The following is a 16,929-nucleotide window of genomic DNA, read 5'->3' on the forward strand; positions in this document are numbered from 1 at the left end:
TATGACTCATCCCAGTAATACAGCAGATCTCTGTCTTCTCACCAGTTTCTACGGCAGACAAAGCCAGAAAACTTGTGAACAAGTTGGGCATAATTTTGGGATGCCAAAGGCAGCTCTTTCATAGCCGAAAGAGGCTTCTGCAGAAAAATTAGCTGAAAGGTAGGAAAGAGGCCCTTTCTCTGCATATAAAAACAAAAGTCTTACTAATCAATGACCACTTAGGAGTACCGCTTACTTTCACATGTGCCAGTAAGTCTCATTCCAAATGCAAAGCTTGTTCCACCAAAGACTCCTCCTACAGAACAAGCAAAACTGGCCACCAAAATTAAAGCAACTCTGGAACAGTTATTTCTTCTGTTAAATGCTGTATTTACTAAAAGAAAAAGTGATTTAATTTACCATTAAAAGGTTTTGCTAAATCAATTTTCTTTTAATTAGGGAAGTCCTAAAACTTGTTTTAGATCAAGCATAATTTTTGAAGTACTACCCTAGCACTTTATAGGCTGTTATGATATAGACAAGATTTATAATTTTTAATTCAATAAAGATTACCAAAATAAATGTAGCAGTAGCTCTTCATTCCATGATATTTTCAGCTATTAATTTACATTAAAAGACAATTAATAAAGTTATTAAATAACTTTTAACGTAGACTTTTACTGCTACTGTTTACTATAATAATAATAATGAAGATGATAGTCTCTACAACCCTAAAATTCTACTGCTCGGAATTACGCTTTATCACTAAGGTTTTTGTAGTTCAATTGTCTTCATGTAATATTGATATTTGGTACTTGGATGTAATTAAGCATAGGGGAACCATTCTTAGAATACTATTCCAATCCATTAGGCAAATTTTCTCACTATGATATGAAAATTTTCATCTACTTAATTAGCACACCTACTTCTCCCTCGCCTAAGTGCACCTAAACTATGTTTTACGATGGCCCAAGGAAAAAAAAAAGAAACCACAACACATCAATTATGCCTCCACTCAATTGTACAACTATTTTAAAATGTGTGAACAGTTAAGACAAAATTGAAAAATTACCATAATAGGCTTTTGACACTTCCCTGCTTAAGCAAAAATTAATTCTAACTCCCTGTTTTTATGCAAAGCCTTTATAATTTCTCTAATCTCAAGTTCCCAGGAGAGAGAACACAATACTTTCAAGTACAAGAGTGTGAGGCTTGGCATCTTCTCTTTTTAGTTATGCAGTTTATTTGATGGAAGTCTAAACTGCTAAGCCTCCCTTTGTGCTTAATATAAGCCGTCCTCAGTGGAAATACAAGTTAATTTAAGTAAAATGAAGTTTTAGGAAGAATGCATTCTCTTGCACAGAAAGCTTCACTAAAGCAAAGCTTTTTTAAACGCAGCATCTGTTTCCTGAATTGCTCTAGAACCTGTAATAAAAATAAACTAAAAAGAAGCAAAATTATTAAAAGGTACTTTTACATGTGAAACATCATAAACATAAAAACATTCTAACGGAGTAACTTATTTATCATTTTACTGTATGTTTTACAGTTTCATCTTGCATCGTGCACGAAGACGCTCCACCAACGTAATGAATTACTGTGTTCTAAGCATAAGACATTAAGCATCTTCTGTTTTATTAACGGTGACTGTTATTAAAACCTACTGCTTATGTTACAAGGTAAATCAGCTATATCGCTGGTACACACTTCCATACACAGTAAGGTGTGTGGATCACATACTAAATTCCCAGAGTTATTTCATACATTTCTTTTTCCTCAACCACAGTTGAAATATTTGTACATCAGATATTATGCTACAGCAGCACATGGTGTATTATGATGCCTACAAACCTATTAAGGTCACAGAAAGCTTGTGCATATATTTAGTCTATTCCCATGAGAGGCAGAGGTATATTATTTGCATACCATTATGCACTGAAAACCTATTCAGTTATCCCCACTGGAGACAACTCACCACAGTGACCTAAATAGCACTCACTTTTCCAATATTTGAAGGAACAGCAAATAAATGGGACCCAGCGCAGACAAATCCAAAAAGACTCCGAACATCTAAGAATTCAGGCTTATAAATGACAAATGCAAATGAATGCAGACCAGTGTATCACAAAAAATCTCACAGAAGCAAAGAATGATGAAAAAAGTGAATTATATGCTTAATAGAGGACTACGATGTTGAGAGTGAAAATGGCTGGAGAGATATTTTAGCAAAACAGCTCTGACATTAGCCAAGCTTATTATGACCACAAAGGAGAGCAAAGAGTCTCAAATCACAGAACAGAAAAATAACCTCCTTACATTTGCAGCGGTAGCAGCAGTTCTAATATCAGCTGCCCAAAACAAAGTGAGATACCTATTGATATTTTATCTATAGCACTGTGCAACAATTCACATGACGGTAGCAATTGAGACCCCTGGGACACGTACATATTGCTTCTTCAGTAACAGCTGTAATATCGTGCATACTTTCTGTAATCATGTACATGTACTAATATGCCATAATTGTCCTCCTCATTTATATTCCCCCCATAATTACAATATTTTGATTAAACACCTACCAGCCTCTACTGACTCGATTTTTCTAGTCATCCTTCCTGATTTCAATGTAGCCACGAAGAAGGGAGAATATAAATAAAGTATCTATGTACTCTGTGCAGAAAGTCAGAAGAAATTAAGGTAACGGTCCTTTATGGCCCTAGTCTACAAATCAGAATCTCTCACTGTTAACCTTGTTTTGCTTTTTGCCAACATGCTATTTGAAGTTTACTTTAAAGCTGTAAGCATTCTTGAACCTGTCTTTCTGTAGAGCTCTGAGCATAGCTACAGCACAAGAGAAACAGTAACCACGGTCTTAAAATCACACTTGTGAGCAGGTCGTAAAGCACAACAAAAGGGGATCACGACACAATCAAGTCCAAAGCCAAAACAAAGACACAAAGAGATCAATAGTGCATATTGAAAGGTCTGTGCATACAGGGTTGTCAAACACATGGCTGATTCAGCTGAAAAAAGCACAAATAAATTTTTAATAATATAAGATATAAAATAGATGTAATAATAATATAATTATATATAATAATATAGAATAGAATATAAAATATAATAATTATATAATTATATATAATAATATAATAATAAATAATACGTAATAATAGATATAATAATATCAGAAGTGCAATAATTTTTAGAGTTCATGGTCATACAGCTACTACCAACCCTCCAAGTGCAGTTATTTGAAGTTCGGATGAGTAAACCACAAAGATCTACAGCACTCTATAAAGCCTGACATGTTACAGTCACTTCCTGAACCTCTTCCTTCATTTTACATCTTAGATAGTGCTTATTAAGAAGAAACGATTACAGGAATTACCTCTTAAAGAAGCTGCAAATCCAGCGTGGCACCTCTAACAATTATAGCTACTATAGAGCCGAAGTATCTTTTAATATATTTTTTAATAGTACGTCTGACAATTCTATATGCTGGTGGGTATGAAACTGATGTCTCATAATCCATGAAATGGATGACGCTACGTTCACATATAATGCCTCATATTACCAGTATTCTCAAGGGCAAACTGAGCACTCCCATGATATGCACAAAAGCCTTAAATTTATTTCCATTTCAGCTTTCCAGAGTTAACAATTATTTTCACTGTCTCTCACCTGCTCATGAGAAACATAAACAAAAATTTGCTGGGAATATACCTACACTTTATCAAGTGGCTGATACTACCCATTCTAGTTGGCTTTCAAAGTTCTGTAGTCACATACCCAGCCAGGCTGAAAAATGCCTTTTTTTTTTTTTTTTTTTTTTTTTTTTTTTTTTGAAGCAGTATTTTTTCAACTCATTGTTGTCCTTAATGAGCACAGGCCTCTAACAGGAATGGGGGAGAGTGGAGTGTGGCCACTTGAGGGGCAGCCCCTAGTTAAATTACTCCAAGCTGCCAAATTGATCTCCCACCCTGTGCCAAAGAAAAATGAAGATACAATGCCAATCTGTAAATGTAACGGTTTTCATAGGTCAGGGAAAGAGGAAAAAGACATGACCTCAGAAAACTGAACAGTTTGGTGCTATACTTCGTTGTCCAAACTGCAGGATCTGTACAGCCTAAAATGGTCATTTTTGAGAACACTGCATCAGTTGCATCCAGTTCTGCTATTACATGTCCCTGAAGAGGTGACTATCTTTGAGGGAGAGCATGGTCTAGGGGTTACCGTCACCTTGCTGGGTGCCACTTCTGTGAAGAAGTGATAAATCCACGTTCCAAGACATGACAGCAGAGACCGGACCCTACTGATGCCCAGACAAGCTAATAACATACATGCACATCGAACAGAACATTTTGGTAACTGCTCAACCAACCATTTTTAACAGAGCTGTGTAATAGGAAAAAAAGAGATAATTCTTCTGTTTTTAAAATATACTTTGGTTTCATTTTTTAAAAATGCAAGGAAGGAGGTAAAGTTACATGTTTTAATGCATAAACAGGGAAGAAAGAATGGACCATGCATGCAACATTTCTGGCAAGAAAAAGCTACCGTCCTCCATCTCCAGTGTCTCTGGGCAACTGGAACAGGCCATGGCACAGTTTCCCTTCTTGTTCCCCTTGAAAATGTTCAGTGTGGTATTTCTAGTAGGAAACAGTTAAAAACAAGAACCCCACAACTGACTGTTCAGGTTCCTCATGCAAGATACCTTCCAATGCATTTAGTTATTCAATGCATTGTATTCAGCTATAACTGGAAGAATTTAATACTACATTCAGTTCCCCTGTAATGCTCAGTCAGCAACAAAAACCACTCATGCTTCTTTTCTGGCTCTGCCGAGCAGTTTTGTGTGCAGACAAAAGAAGAGTTCCCCATGCATGAATATTTCGGTAGTCTATCCTTACAGAAATGAAGTTCCTCAAAATTACTGCTAAATTTTTAAGATTTGAGAGACAGCATTTGGAAGAAAAATAATTCTAAGATACTTATCTTTATTGTCTTGAAGACTAAGAGAAGAGCTTCCATCTAATATTTCAACTTAACAAAGAGAAAAAAAAGTAGAACCTTCCCTGTGGTTGAGAAACAGTAAAATAATGATTCCGGATAGGCAGAGAGTGATCACCCACAACAGTCCTTTAATGGGAAGATGGAAGAAAAGAGACTGCTTTATCAGGTCCCTGCTTCCAGAGGGTTTCCCTCATGCTCAGATGAAAAATATAACAAAACAAAAGCAGCTGCGCCCTGTCTGTAAAAACAGATCATCACTAATTTATGCTAACTCCACATCATTGTCTTCTGTGATCAGAAAGCACTGATGAGAAAACCAACAGCAAATGAAAAAATTATAGTTTAAATCTTTTACAAAAAGATTTTATGCTACACTCAGAAATATGCTCTATTTCAGGAATGTTATGACATTGCTTACGAGATTTCATTAGGCTAATGTGCTACTTAATTTCTGAATAAGAAAAAAAAGAGAGACAACCTTATTGTTTGTGTGGACTACCAGCTTACAGATGAGGGTGCTGAATACTGTCACTGACTGTGCAGTAGTTCACTAGATGAAAAAACACCTGAAAATGTTTCTGGTTTAATGTTTCGCTGGTAAAAGATCTGCACCAGCTACAACCAAGTCAAGAACGCATTTGGTGATTGCTTGGAGTCAGTCAGAGAAACAGGGGACTATTCCATTCTTAATGTATTATTTATAGAAAACAGTACTACCAAAATCATTAAGCACTCATGCTCTAGATTTAAAGGTACACACTGCATGCATTACATGACTCATACACACAGCAAGACTCTGCTACTCACAATTTTTTTCATCAATCTTAACATTAAAAGAAATATTGGGAAGTGAACTTCAAAGCACCTATATGCACCAAGTAGCACAGTGTTGGCAGGAGTATCTTTGCTGCTCTATTACATATTTGGTTTGGTGGTTGGCAAACTGCACAGCAATAGCTTTTCACAGAAAGTATGTTTTGCTCCTTTTGAGCATAGAGTTTTCTACGAGGTAGCATTCAATTTAAAGGAAGCCAAAAGAATTTAAATAATCTCTAACTTATGCAACAGTGAGAGAAATTAAATCCACATACTGTATGAAATTTAGGGAAAGAAGCAAGTTCTTATTTACTGGATAACATCCAGTCATGATTCCACTTGAGACCACTTTCATTAGAGTTATAAAATGCAGGCAAACCACCTCTAGGTTACACAATTCACAAACATATGTTTAATACAGAAAAGAAAAGGAATTGGAAAAAAAAATCTTAGTAAAACACATGAATTTCTAACTCCTATACACGCCAAATGCCCTAGATGAAGAAAGGCTGGTTCAGCAATAGGTGTACAGCACACCTGGGTTTAGTTCTGCACATGAATATAGCTAGAATGCCTGAGCCCCAGAAAGGTCAGCTGGCAAGGAAGAGGATGTTGACAGATTTCCATGACACACATCGGAAACAGCTTTTCTCACCTCTAGTCGGGAGCAGACAGAAGCGGACGCTGCCAGAACAGGCTGCTGTTCTCCATACACTCCAAAGTGGCCACAAGAAGTGGCAGCGGTAAGGGGACAACGCTGTCTTCAGTATGTTGCTCAGAACTGCAAAAGTAAAGCCTGACTGGGCAGGTGTCTTAGTGCAAGGTAACATGCCACAAGGCTTTTTGCTGGGTAGCCATGTAATGTATTTTGTTAAAATAAAATTGAATTCTAAAGTGAGAGCACCTTTAACCTTTGATATGAAAAATTCAATTTTTATTCATCCTGAAAAAACTCAGTTCTGACAAAGAAAAGCATTCCTGGAAAGACCTGTGTCTGTGCTAACAGGTGCAGCACAATTTGGACCTTTTGGTGAAAGGTCATATTTTATCTCTGACATCATCTAGCTGAATACTATGACCAGAGTTTTAAAAAGCAAGCTATGCTTTAAAGTTATTTTCAAACACAGCTACGGGAATGGATTTTCAGAGAATGTATAAATAGCTGTGTCTAAAACTTTAGACATCCAACCTGACACATCTAAGTATCACAAGTTGCTTTTGAACCTCTTAGCCGTAAAGACACAGTAAAATGGAAGTATCACTTTCAAAGTACTTTAAAACTTTTAATAAATTATTATCCATAAAGCAAAATTACTGTCTGCATTTAAAAAAAAAAAAAAAATCAAGATCTGGGCTACCGCTGTGCTATTAAACACCTTGCATACTTGACCAAAGTTCTGAAAACCACTAATGGTTTTTATAAGGCATAAATAGGAACCAAGACTCCACCACCAGGACAGACAGACTGAGAGCGAGAGGCCGTCCTTGAAATGTAATAACTGCTACAGGGCAGCTACGAGGCGAGGGGCAGGGCACCAGTGTGATCCCTGAATTTTAAAGTTATGCTTTCAAGACTCTATTAGCATGTGATGGGTTAATTGTCATATCGAGCATTTCACAAAGATTGTAAGCCACATAAAAGCACTTTAATTTAATGTTTGTGAAAACATTTAAGTCTGAGAGCTAAAATTGTTGTTATAGATAATAAAAAAGTACTTCAAAAAAATCTATACAACATGGCTTGTTCTATTTTCTTAATACTGTTTCAACAATTTCTGCCAAATGCTGCTAAAGAAAACCTCTCTCAATTAAATCAGCGTGAAACAGGAATAACATCAACAAATGCAATAAACTAACACCCCTCTACTATGTGAGAATGAGGTCCAGAGAATGAATAAAAACTAATCTTCAAAGCAAAAGGATTTTTTTTGGGGGGGGTGTGGGGGGAGGGCAACAAATTCGTTACAGAAGCACAGAAATTATGGAAACAAAGAGCTTCTTGCAAGACTTAATACAGAACTCCAACTCTACAGTCATCTTTGATGATCATCAGCCTGTCCATCTATAACTCTGGAGATCCCTCTCCCATCTTTTTTTCTTACATTTCTTATTTCAATTTCCCTTATTGCAGACTGCAGCCTAGACTGGATGTGGCAACGCCCTAACATCCTGAGTCTAAACTCAGCAAAGCTAACGGTGCTCACATGAGTTGCTCAACTGGACTCTGGAATAGACAGACATGTTTACTCAACACGGTTAGCATGATCTCCCAGTAATCGTGTGAGATTATAGAAGGCATTTTCCACTAAGGCTTTATACTGGGTTTGCATGGCAAGGTTTTGGTAGCAGGGGGTTGCAGGGGTGGCTTCTGTGAGCAGCTGCTAGAAGCTTCCCCTATGTCCGACAGCGCCAATGCCAGCTGGCTCCAAGACAGACCTGCTGCTGGCCAAGGCCAAGCCCAACAGCAACAGTGGTAGTGCCTCTGTGATAACATATTTAAGAAGGGGGGGAAAAAACCTGTGCAACTGCAGCCAGAGAGAGGAGTGAGAATATGTGAAAGGAACAACTCTGCAGACACCAAGGTCAGTGAAAAAGGAGGGGGAGGAGGAGCTCCAGATGCCAGAGCAGAGATTTCCCTGCAGCCTGTGATGAAGACCATGGTGAGGCAGGCTGTCCCCCTGCAGCCCATGGAGGTTAGTGGTGGAGCAGATATCCACCTGTGTCCCATGGAGGACCCCATGCCAGAGCACATGGGTGCCCGAAGGAGGCTGTGACCCCATGGGAAGCCCGCACTGGAGCAGGCTCCTCTCAGGACCTGTGGCCCTGTGGAGAGAGGAGCCCACGCTGGAGCAGGTTTGCTGGCAGGACTTGTGACCCTGCAGGGGACCCACGATGGAGCAGTCTGTTCCTGAAGGACTGCACCTTGTGGAAGGGACCCAACGCTGGAGCAGTTCATGAAGAACTGCATCCTGTGGGAGGGACTCAGGTTGGAGAAGTTCGTGGAGGACTGTCTCCCGTGGGAGGGACCCCACGCTGGACCAGGGGAAGAGTGTGAGGAGTCCTCCCCCTGAGGAGGAAGGAGCAGCAGAGACAACATGTGATGAACTGACTGCAACCTCCACTCCCTGTCTCCCTGTGCCGCTCAGGGGGAGGAGGTAGAGAGAATCAGGAGTGAAGTTAAGCCCAAGAAGAAGGGAGGGGTGGGGGCAAGGTGTTTTTAAGATTTAGTTTTTATTTCTCATTACCCTACTCTGATTTGATTGGTAATAAGCTAATTTCCCCAAGTTGAGTCTGTTCTGCCCGTGATGGTAACTGGTGAATGATCTCTCCCTGTCCTTATCTCGACCCACAAGCTTTTTATTATATTTTTCTCTCCCCTGCCCAGCTGAGGACGGGGACTGATAGAGCAGCTTTGGTGGACACCTGGCATCCAGCCAGGGTCAACCCACCACAGGCTTCTACAGAGAGGCAACAGAAAGGCACTGGTTTTAAAACTCTACAAACCAAACAAACTTAAGACATACCTCCAAAAGGAAACTCAATCTAATTTAATTAGAAATTATATCTAACATTCCCCCATACATTCCCCTACATGAGAAAACACCTAGGAACTCTTTATTTTTAAGTAAACGTGCAACTGTAAGCCATGTCAATTTTTAAGTAAATTGTGCAATTGACACTATGGGCTGGATGTTAGTTTCCTGAAATACCATCCTGTTTTAACAGCACGTTAATTTATTTGCTTAATATTTTACAATGGACTAAAATAAGTATGCAAGTTGATCATGGTTTGAATTTGCTGTTTCATTTTGTTTTCAATTATAACATCATCAGGAGATCTGGCATTTATCCACTGAAATGTGCCTTTCATCAATAAAACATTCTTCCATCAGTAAGACACCTGTAACAATTTAAGTCTCTTCAATATCCTAAATCCCAGTTAGGCAAAATATATTAACACATAGTGACATTCAGAGCACGAGCACTGACACTGAAGTTAGGTACTTTTATTAAAATACCTTGCTGAATTGGAAGGCCAGCAATGAATATCCTTTATGATAAATGAAAACAATCTTCTCAAACGCAGTTTCTCCTGTTCTTTCACCAGACCTGTTTCAACTAGAGACACGTGCAGAATTAAAGTACTCTCTCCTTTTTCTCTCTCTCTCTTTTTTTTTTTTGGCCTTACTATTCATAAACTTATTATAAGTAGCAGCATTGTATGCATGGCTGTACACAAAGAACCTCATTAAAAAGGCTGTCTTATGTGGGTATACCTCTGAAAGCTTTACTTTTGCCATTTTAGACATTTATATTAATGACTGCATTCCTTTACCAAGCACTAGTGGTTTTTTATTTCAGTCAAAAGCACACGTTTTTCCTTTTTGTTTTTGAAAATGGAGAAAGCTACTTTATTTACAAATGTCTGATTTTGGTTCATGTCTAAAAACTAATGGCTCAAATGTTAGTATTTGTTTTCATTCTGCTATTTATTTTCATCTCTTCACATTTGTCTTTTTAATTAACCATGGTCTAATGCATTAAATATAACACATTTCTGAGAACAGGAACTGTGAACTTTACAGTGTTGTTATTCTTTTGTTTTTACACTGCTATCATAATAAATAATTACTAGTGCCATAAAGTTTAAGATCAATTCTGGGTCTCCTTTCATTAAATAGTTTAGGATGTACCAAGTCTGAAATTTTCTTGTGGAATAATCAGATTAGAAATCAAAAGGTAATTTCTGTTCATTAGCACAGTATTTTTTAAAATAACAGAGATGAAGTACTCAAGAGAATGTTAGAAATCACATGTAAATGCCCAAGAAAAACATGTAGACTTTTAGTAGTGTCCAGGAGAATAAATTTACAGTGAAATTTAGATAGAATTAGCAGCCATGTTGGCTACTAACTACAATTAAAAGGTACTTTGCATTATACTGATTTAGGATACCTGTCTACCGTTGTGAAGTTTTAATGTATATTTATGCTACAAATATACATTACTGATGCCTTTATATCTGCCTAGAGGTAAACAAAACATGGGTTAACATGAGAGAAATCTTATATGTGATATAGAAACAACAACAAAAGCCCATACTAAACACAGTGATTACCCATTTGGATAAAGCATCGTAACACCATAAATACTATTCACTGGTTTTGCTCATGTTATTTCTTATTTCTTTCTTCCTTTTTTCTTAAAGTAAAAAATATTTGTTCATATAAACGTAACATGGCCCTTGCCCTATGTGTCCCAATTGCCACAGGTCCCTCAGAAACGATACATGATGATCTTTGCAGTGCTAATTCACCAGGACACTGGTGCAGAGTATGCCTAGCTGATTACAGCTCCTCGAGGCTCAAAAAGGGCATCACAATCATACAAAACCAGAGCATGACGCCTGACTCCCTGACATGATAGCCAAACAATGGCCATTTTATCCCGTTTCTCTACATCAAAGACATTTGCAGCTCTGTTCAGTCTGTTTTGCTGCCTTGTGTGGACCACAGCGCTATACTACTGGTAAATTTGTTACAGCAAACAGATAAGAGTACATAAAAAACAGATTCTTGCCTTTCCACAGTGCAATATTCTATTGCAGTATAACACACAGTAGCCAAATGAACCCTCTGTGGTTATTATCCACCTAATGTTGTAAAAATATTACTATGACATTTCGTCTGGTCGACCATCTTAAAGGTTAATTCTGTTTCCTATTTGAGATTTTCCTCTAGGTGAGCCATTCCGTGCAGTTTCTATTTACTGATTCCAAACAACCCCCAAACTGTTTCATTGCTCACTCTCACTGTTAAGAACATATTGACTGGCTGCCTGCTCTGCTGTTTAATTCATTTATGCTGAGAGTCAGGCATGAAGACAGAATTTTAAATGTGACATTTGCAGGCTGTTGGGTCATTTGAAGCTCTGACAACACCAGGGAGTTCCTGACATACAAACTGGTCCTGATTTCCAATCTTCCATGTTCTGAACACATCAGAGATCCCTCCCGGAGGTGCAGATTTCAGCCAAAAGTTTTAAAATCCCTTGTGTTTACGTCTCGCAGGAAAGACCTGTACACTTTAAAGTTTTAAAGTAAAGCTTATGTTTCCTTTAAGGTAAAACCAGCACTGCCTGCAGCGTGCAACTCAACTGCTTAAAGACACTGATTGACAAAGGTATTTGGAAAGATCTACAATAATTAATACTAATAGGATTTTGTAAGCAAATTTAACATTCAGCAGACTTTTATTTGTTCCTGTTGATCTTTAAGCGTTCAAAACCAGCTCAGTCTGAAACCACAGCTTGATCTCACATTGTCTACCTGGCTATTGCTACCCCGACCAACATCAAGTCCCGGTTTTCAGGTTGGAAGTTTTCCTTATCTCAAAGCAGTGAATGGACTGTACCATTTTGTCTCCCATGATGAACTGTCATTATCTTCCCCAACTTTCAGGTCAATTTTTCAGAGTACATGTGATTACCCGAAAGATTCCATACTGCCAAGCTATCTTTAGGAAAAGAGTAATCTGACCTATTCAGTCCTGACTTAGAAAAACTATAGTTACCTGTCCCTGAAGCAGGACTCACATCTACAAAGTTAAAAAATATTTCTTTTTGGAGAAAATTCCACATGACTGCAACAGAGTAGGTCTTTTTGCTTTCTTTAAAGCATCACCAAGAAGGGAGATGCTAAGTCTCAATACTCATGTTTTCCAGTATATCACAAGTTTTATGTTATTTGGCCATGAGAGTTTCCACAAAATAGGCAGAGCCCACTGTGGCTAACAGTGAAGAATGAGAAGACATGTGAATGCGGGCTGAGCATCTAATTTACCAGCAGGACGGATTAAGAATCAGACCTTGAACTTTGAGAAAAGAACCAGAAGGGAGTATAGAATCTTCTGCACAGAAAAGATCTCTTCTGCCTCCTTGCCATAAATTGGGGGGGAAAGGGGGAGCAACAACCAAAAAACCAACAGGACATGATATAATAAAAACTGTAGCCTGCTATTCAATCCCAGCTCAGATGTCTACATGTGCTGGTTTTGGCTGGAGTAGAGTTAATTTTCTTCTCAGCAGCTAGTATGGGGCTATGTTTTGGATTTGTGCTGGAAACAGCGTTGATCATACAGAGATGTTTCAGTTACTGCTGAGCAGTGCTTACACAGAGTCAAGGCCTTCTCTGCTCCTCACCCCGCCCCACCAGCGAGGAGGCTGAGGGTGCACAAGAAGTTGGGAGGGGGCACAGCTGGGACAGCTGACCCCAACTGACCAAAGGGATATGATGTCCATATGGTGTCACGCTCAGCATAGAAAGCTGGGGGAAGAAGGAAAGGGGGGGATGTTTGGAGCTACGGCATTTTGTCTTCCCAAGTAACCGTTACGCGTGATGGAGCCCTGCTTTCCCGGGAATGGCTGAACACCTGCCTGCCGGTGGGAAGTAGTGAATGAATTCCTTGTTTTGCTTTGCCTGCGTGCACACCTTTTGCTTTACTTATTAAACTGTCTTATCTCAACCCACGAGTTTTCTCACTTTCACTCTTTTGATTCTCTCCCCCATCCCACCAGGGGTGGGGAGTTAGCAAGCGGCTGTGTGGGGCTTAGTTGCTGGCTGAGGTTAAACCACGACACCACATCATCCCTCATTTGTTTACCTAAATCAATGGAAGAGTATTGATTTTAAATAAAGACACAGTTAGATGGCACAATCTAGGCAAAATCTCAGTCTATTTTTTTTATTGTGCAAAACAAAAAGGAAACAAAAAACCCTGTGCAAAGTAGAAAGTATGATGACATTGCTATAGTTAGAAACAGAAATAGTGCTAATTCTGAACTGTATTAGGAGGGGAGATTGTTCTCCCTACTCAACTCATCATAACAATTATTCCACAATAATGATTCTGTACTTTGGCTGCTTTTTCAGAAAGGGGAATATGATTTAGGTCAAGATGCAAATTCAAAGAAATTAATGGATTTTTTTATTTTTTTTAACATCACTAGACACACAACAATTTTAACAGCAACCTCTGAAGTGTCAACTGTGTCATACAGCAAGTATCTTTTCATTGCCATATTCAAAATAAGACTTCTATAATTTAATAGTTGTCATCTGAACAAGAGTAAGATGTTTTTACATACTTCCAGCATGAGGACATTGATTCTGTATGACCTAGAAAAGCAGATTTTATTGCAGATGACGTTTATTCTCAAAGAAAATCCTTAAAATAGAAAGACATACCTGGTGTATTATCTGAGCTACAGGAAGTTGTTCAGCATATTTTAGTGGTTCTGTTGCCAACTCATCCTTTGGAAGCCTGGGAAGAAAGGAAGTTAACATTTATCAATGTTAATACAACGTTTACCAAGGTAAATTACTGAAATTTAAGGGTTTCAGGTACATTTCTTTTAAATGTGTGGTATCTGGGAGATTATTTTGCTTAAGATGAAGAAAAAGTGTATTTTAAGACCTTAATTGAATGTATTTCTTACAAAGTTGAGCGAAAGAATAAATTTATAGTAAACAGGAACGTGTGTAACATTGTGGATTTTTTCCCTGACCAAAACATAAAACACAAATTTAGCAGCAGAAGCCTAAGAAAAGCTTTAAATTTAGTTTTAGACAAACAAAATGCTGGTGAAAGCTAGATTGAAATCCCCACAGGAAAAAAAGTCTTATGTGTTTACAGAGCAGATTCAGCACTGTTAACAATACAAGCTTCTTCACTCAATCCTGCCAACATAATTCAAATATGACCATCTCAAAAGGCAAGAGGGATTATTCACCATTTCCCATTTTTGCTGCAAGTGCACGTCAGTGTGCAGCTGTGGTGGAAGTTCAACACCACGAACATTTGTACATTTGCCAGCACGGTAGCGTGCACTACTGGTTTCAAATAAGCCAAAGAACTAGCGCGAACAAAAAGAGTAGAATACTTCACAAAGAAAATGTATCATATCCCTTTAAACTTCGAATAAACTGTAGTTGCAACTGAAAATTCAAAATCCATAAGCAGTCTCTTAAAAGACTATTTAAATGATAGTAAATTAATATGAAAGCATATTTTAAACCCTTCAACCATACTGCTTGCTTCTACTGGAACTGCACAGCATGTGCTACATTTTCAAAGTATCATTCAAGGTTTTCATCAGTCATTCCTCAATCTTTCTGAAGAGTTCTGAATATAGGAATTTGAGTAATATGACAGGAAATGAAGGGGGAAAGAAAAAGATCCCTACAAAAACAAGGCCATTCTATAAAGTTAAAGCAGAATTACTTTCAGACAAAAACTGTGGCCAAGACATTTTTTTCCAGGTTCAAATTACTACCTTATACCCATTCTAGTCAAAAATGATACATGCTTGCTGGGTTAATTTACCTGCAGACTGGCTGCCAAGTAAAAGCCAGAAACTACAGGCTTAGACTCTGCACTGGGAGTTAACAGGCTGTGGGAAAAGAGAGGACAATAAATGCACATCTCTTCCCTTTTCCATTTCCGAATTTATGTTGTGGTTTGGAATGCTTTTAAGCTCCAAATAAGAGCCTGAATACCCAGAAATCTGTAATGAACAGAGTATGAGGAAGTATGAAAGTCTTACTGTATGAGAAATTTAAAAGCAGGGAACAAAAGAAATGTGGCAATATTTCAAAGATCAGAGTGACAGCCTGTCTAGAACTGCTTAACGTGCTTAAGAAAAATTAAGCAAGCTAGCTTTGAACTACTGAAACTGGTCTACTGAAACAGTTCATTTACTTATACGGTTTTTAGAGGTTTTGGACTATTATGGCAATGATGAATTTGTACTCACAACATGAAATAGACTGCTGTTATAGTCCAACACAACCATCAAAGCTTAGAGTGGGCTCTGCAACTCCAGTGCGGTGAGCAGAAGGAACCTTTCCACTAATTTCCTTTCTACTTTCTATCATTTGCAGAGTCCTGACCGGCAAACATACCACTGTCTATTTAGCTACCCACAGTCAGTGTGCATTTGAGATGACTTCTGTTCTACTGCGAGCCTGTTAACTCCCAACACCTTGATTTATGGTTACATAAATCCATTTCTTAGCCATAGTTCTAGATATGAAACCACTGTGTAAAGAACAAAATATTCATCAATATCTTGAACACTTATCTCTACAGTCTTTACAGGGACACTGCAAATCTGGAAAAAGAAAACAAAACAAAACAAAACACAAAAAACCCCCCAGTATCTCAAATCCCAAAATTAAATACATGAAGCTGCAAGTAACAGCTACAATTACTATAAAATGAATGTTAGCAGGGAAAAAAAAAAAAGGCTTGTCTGTTCTATCAAGGACTTTGTACATTTAGCAATGTTTTCTGTCTAGGCAGAGTCAGCATTCCCTTGCCTAGTCAAACACCCCCCTTGTCAATTGCAGAAAAAAAAAAACCTTTCTTCAAATGTCAAAGGATTAAAAAAGATAGAGAAAAATTATCAAGATAATTTTGAGCCTTCGGAAGCTTTACTAAAAAAATAGGAGGGGAGAATAGTATAAACGTGTTTTAAAGTAATCAGATTGAAACTGAAATTAGGCTGATAGGAGCCTTCCAACATCAAGAAAGACTATTTTTTAGTTTTTTCTAATTCACCTTCTGGAAAAAAAAAAAAAAATCAATTGAACTACACGACATTTTATAGATTAGATAGGTGCACGTTATAATACATATACATATATGTGTCCACACATTTGTACCCACACTATAATATGTATACGTGCATGCACACAGGTATTTTGGAAGAAAAGTTCAGAACTGTTCTCTCAAAATCTCTGCTTAAATGCCATGAACTTCTTGTATATGTACTCAGCAATGTACTAGCTGTCAAGTCTACAAAAGAGAGTTTTGATTCTTCTCTCCCACAGATAAGCCTCAACTGGATGAGCATGTATCTTGATCTTCTATATTAAACTGCATAAATTAAAGCATGGAAGCTCAAAACTCTTGACAAAAAAGCTGTATGAAATATTGCCCAACTATATGCTCTACCTGGAGCAAGTCATTAACTTGAGCTAGCAGGTATGATAAAGCAGTGCATCAATAAACTTTGGGCATTTGAGGCTACTAAATAAAGTGCAAGAATAACTCCCAGTAA

General features: G+C 37.9%; 1 protein-coding gene across 1 annotated transcript in view; it reads right to left on the reverse strand.

The window, feature by feature from the left end:
- Positions 1–16,929, reverse strand: part of PIGK (phosphatidylinositol glycan anchor biosynthesis class K) — a 73,151-nt gene that overhangs the window by 12,023 nt on the left and 44,199 nt on the right. The window contains exon 10 of the mRNA XM_082314481.1: positions 14,054–14,129. Coding sequence (XP_082170607.1) covers positions 14,054–14,129 — 76 coding nt within the window. The remainder of the gene's footprint in view (positions 1–14,053; positions 14,130–16,929) is intronic.

Source organism: Platalea leucorodia (assembly GCF_965183815.1).
Source record: "Platalea leucorodia genome assembly, chromosome: 5".
Taxonomy (NCBI): domain Eukaryota; kingdom Metazoa; phylum Chordata; class Aves; order Pelecaniformes; family Threskiornithidae; genus Platalea; species Platalea leucorodia.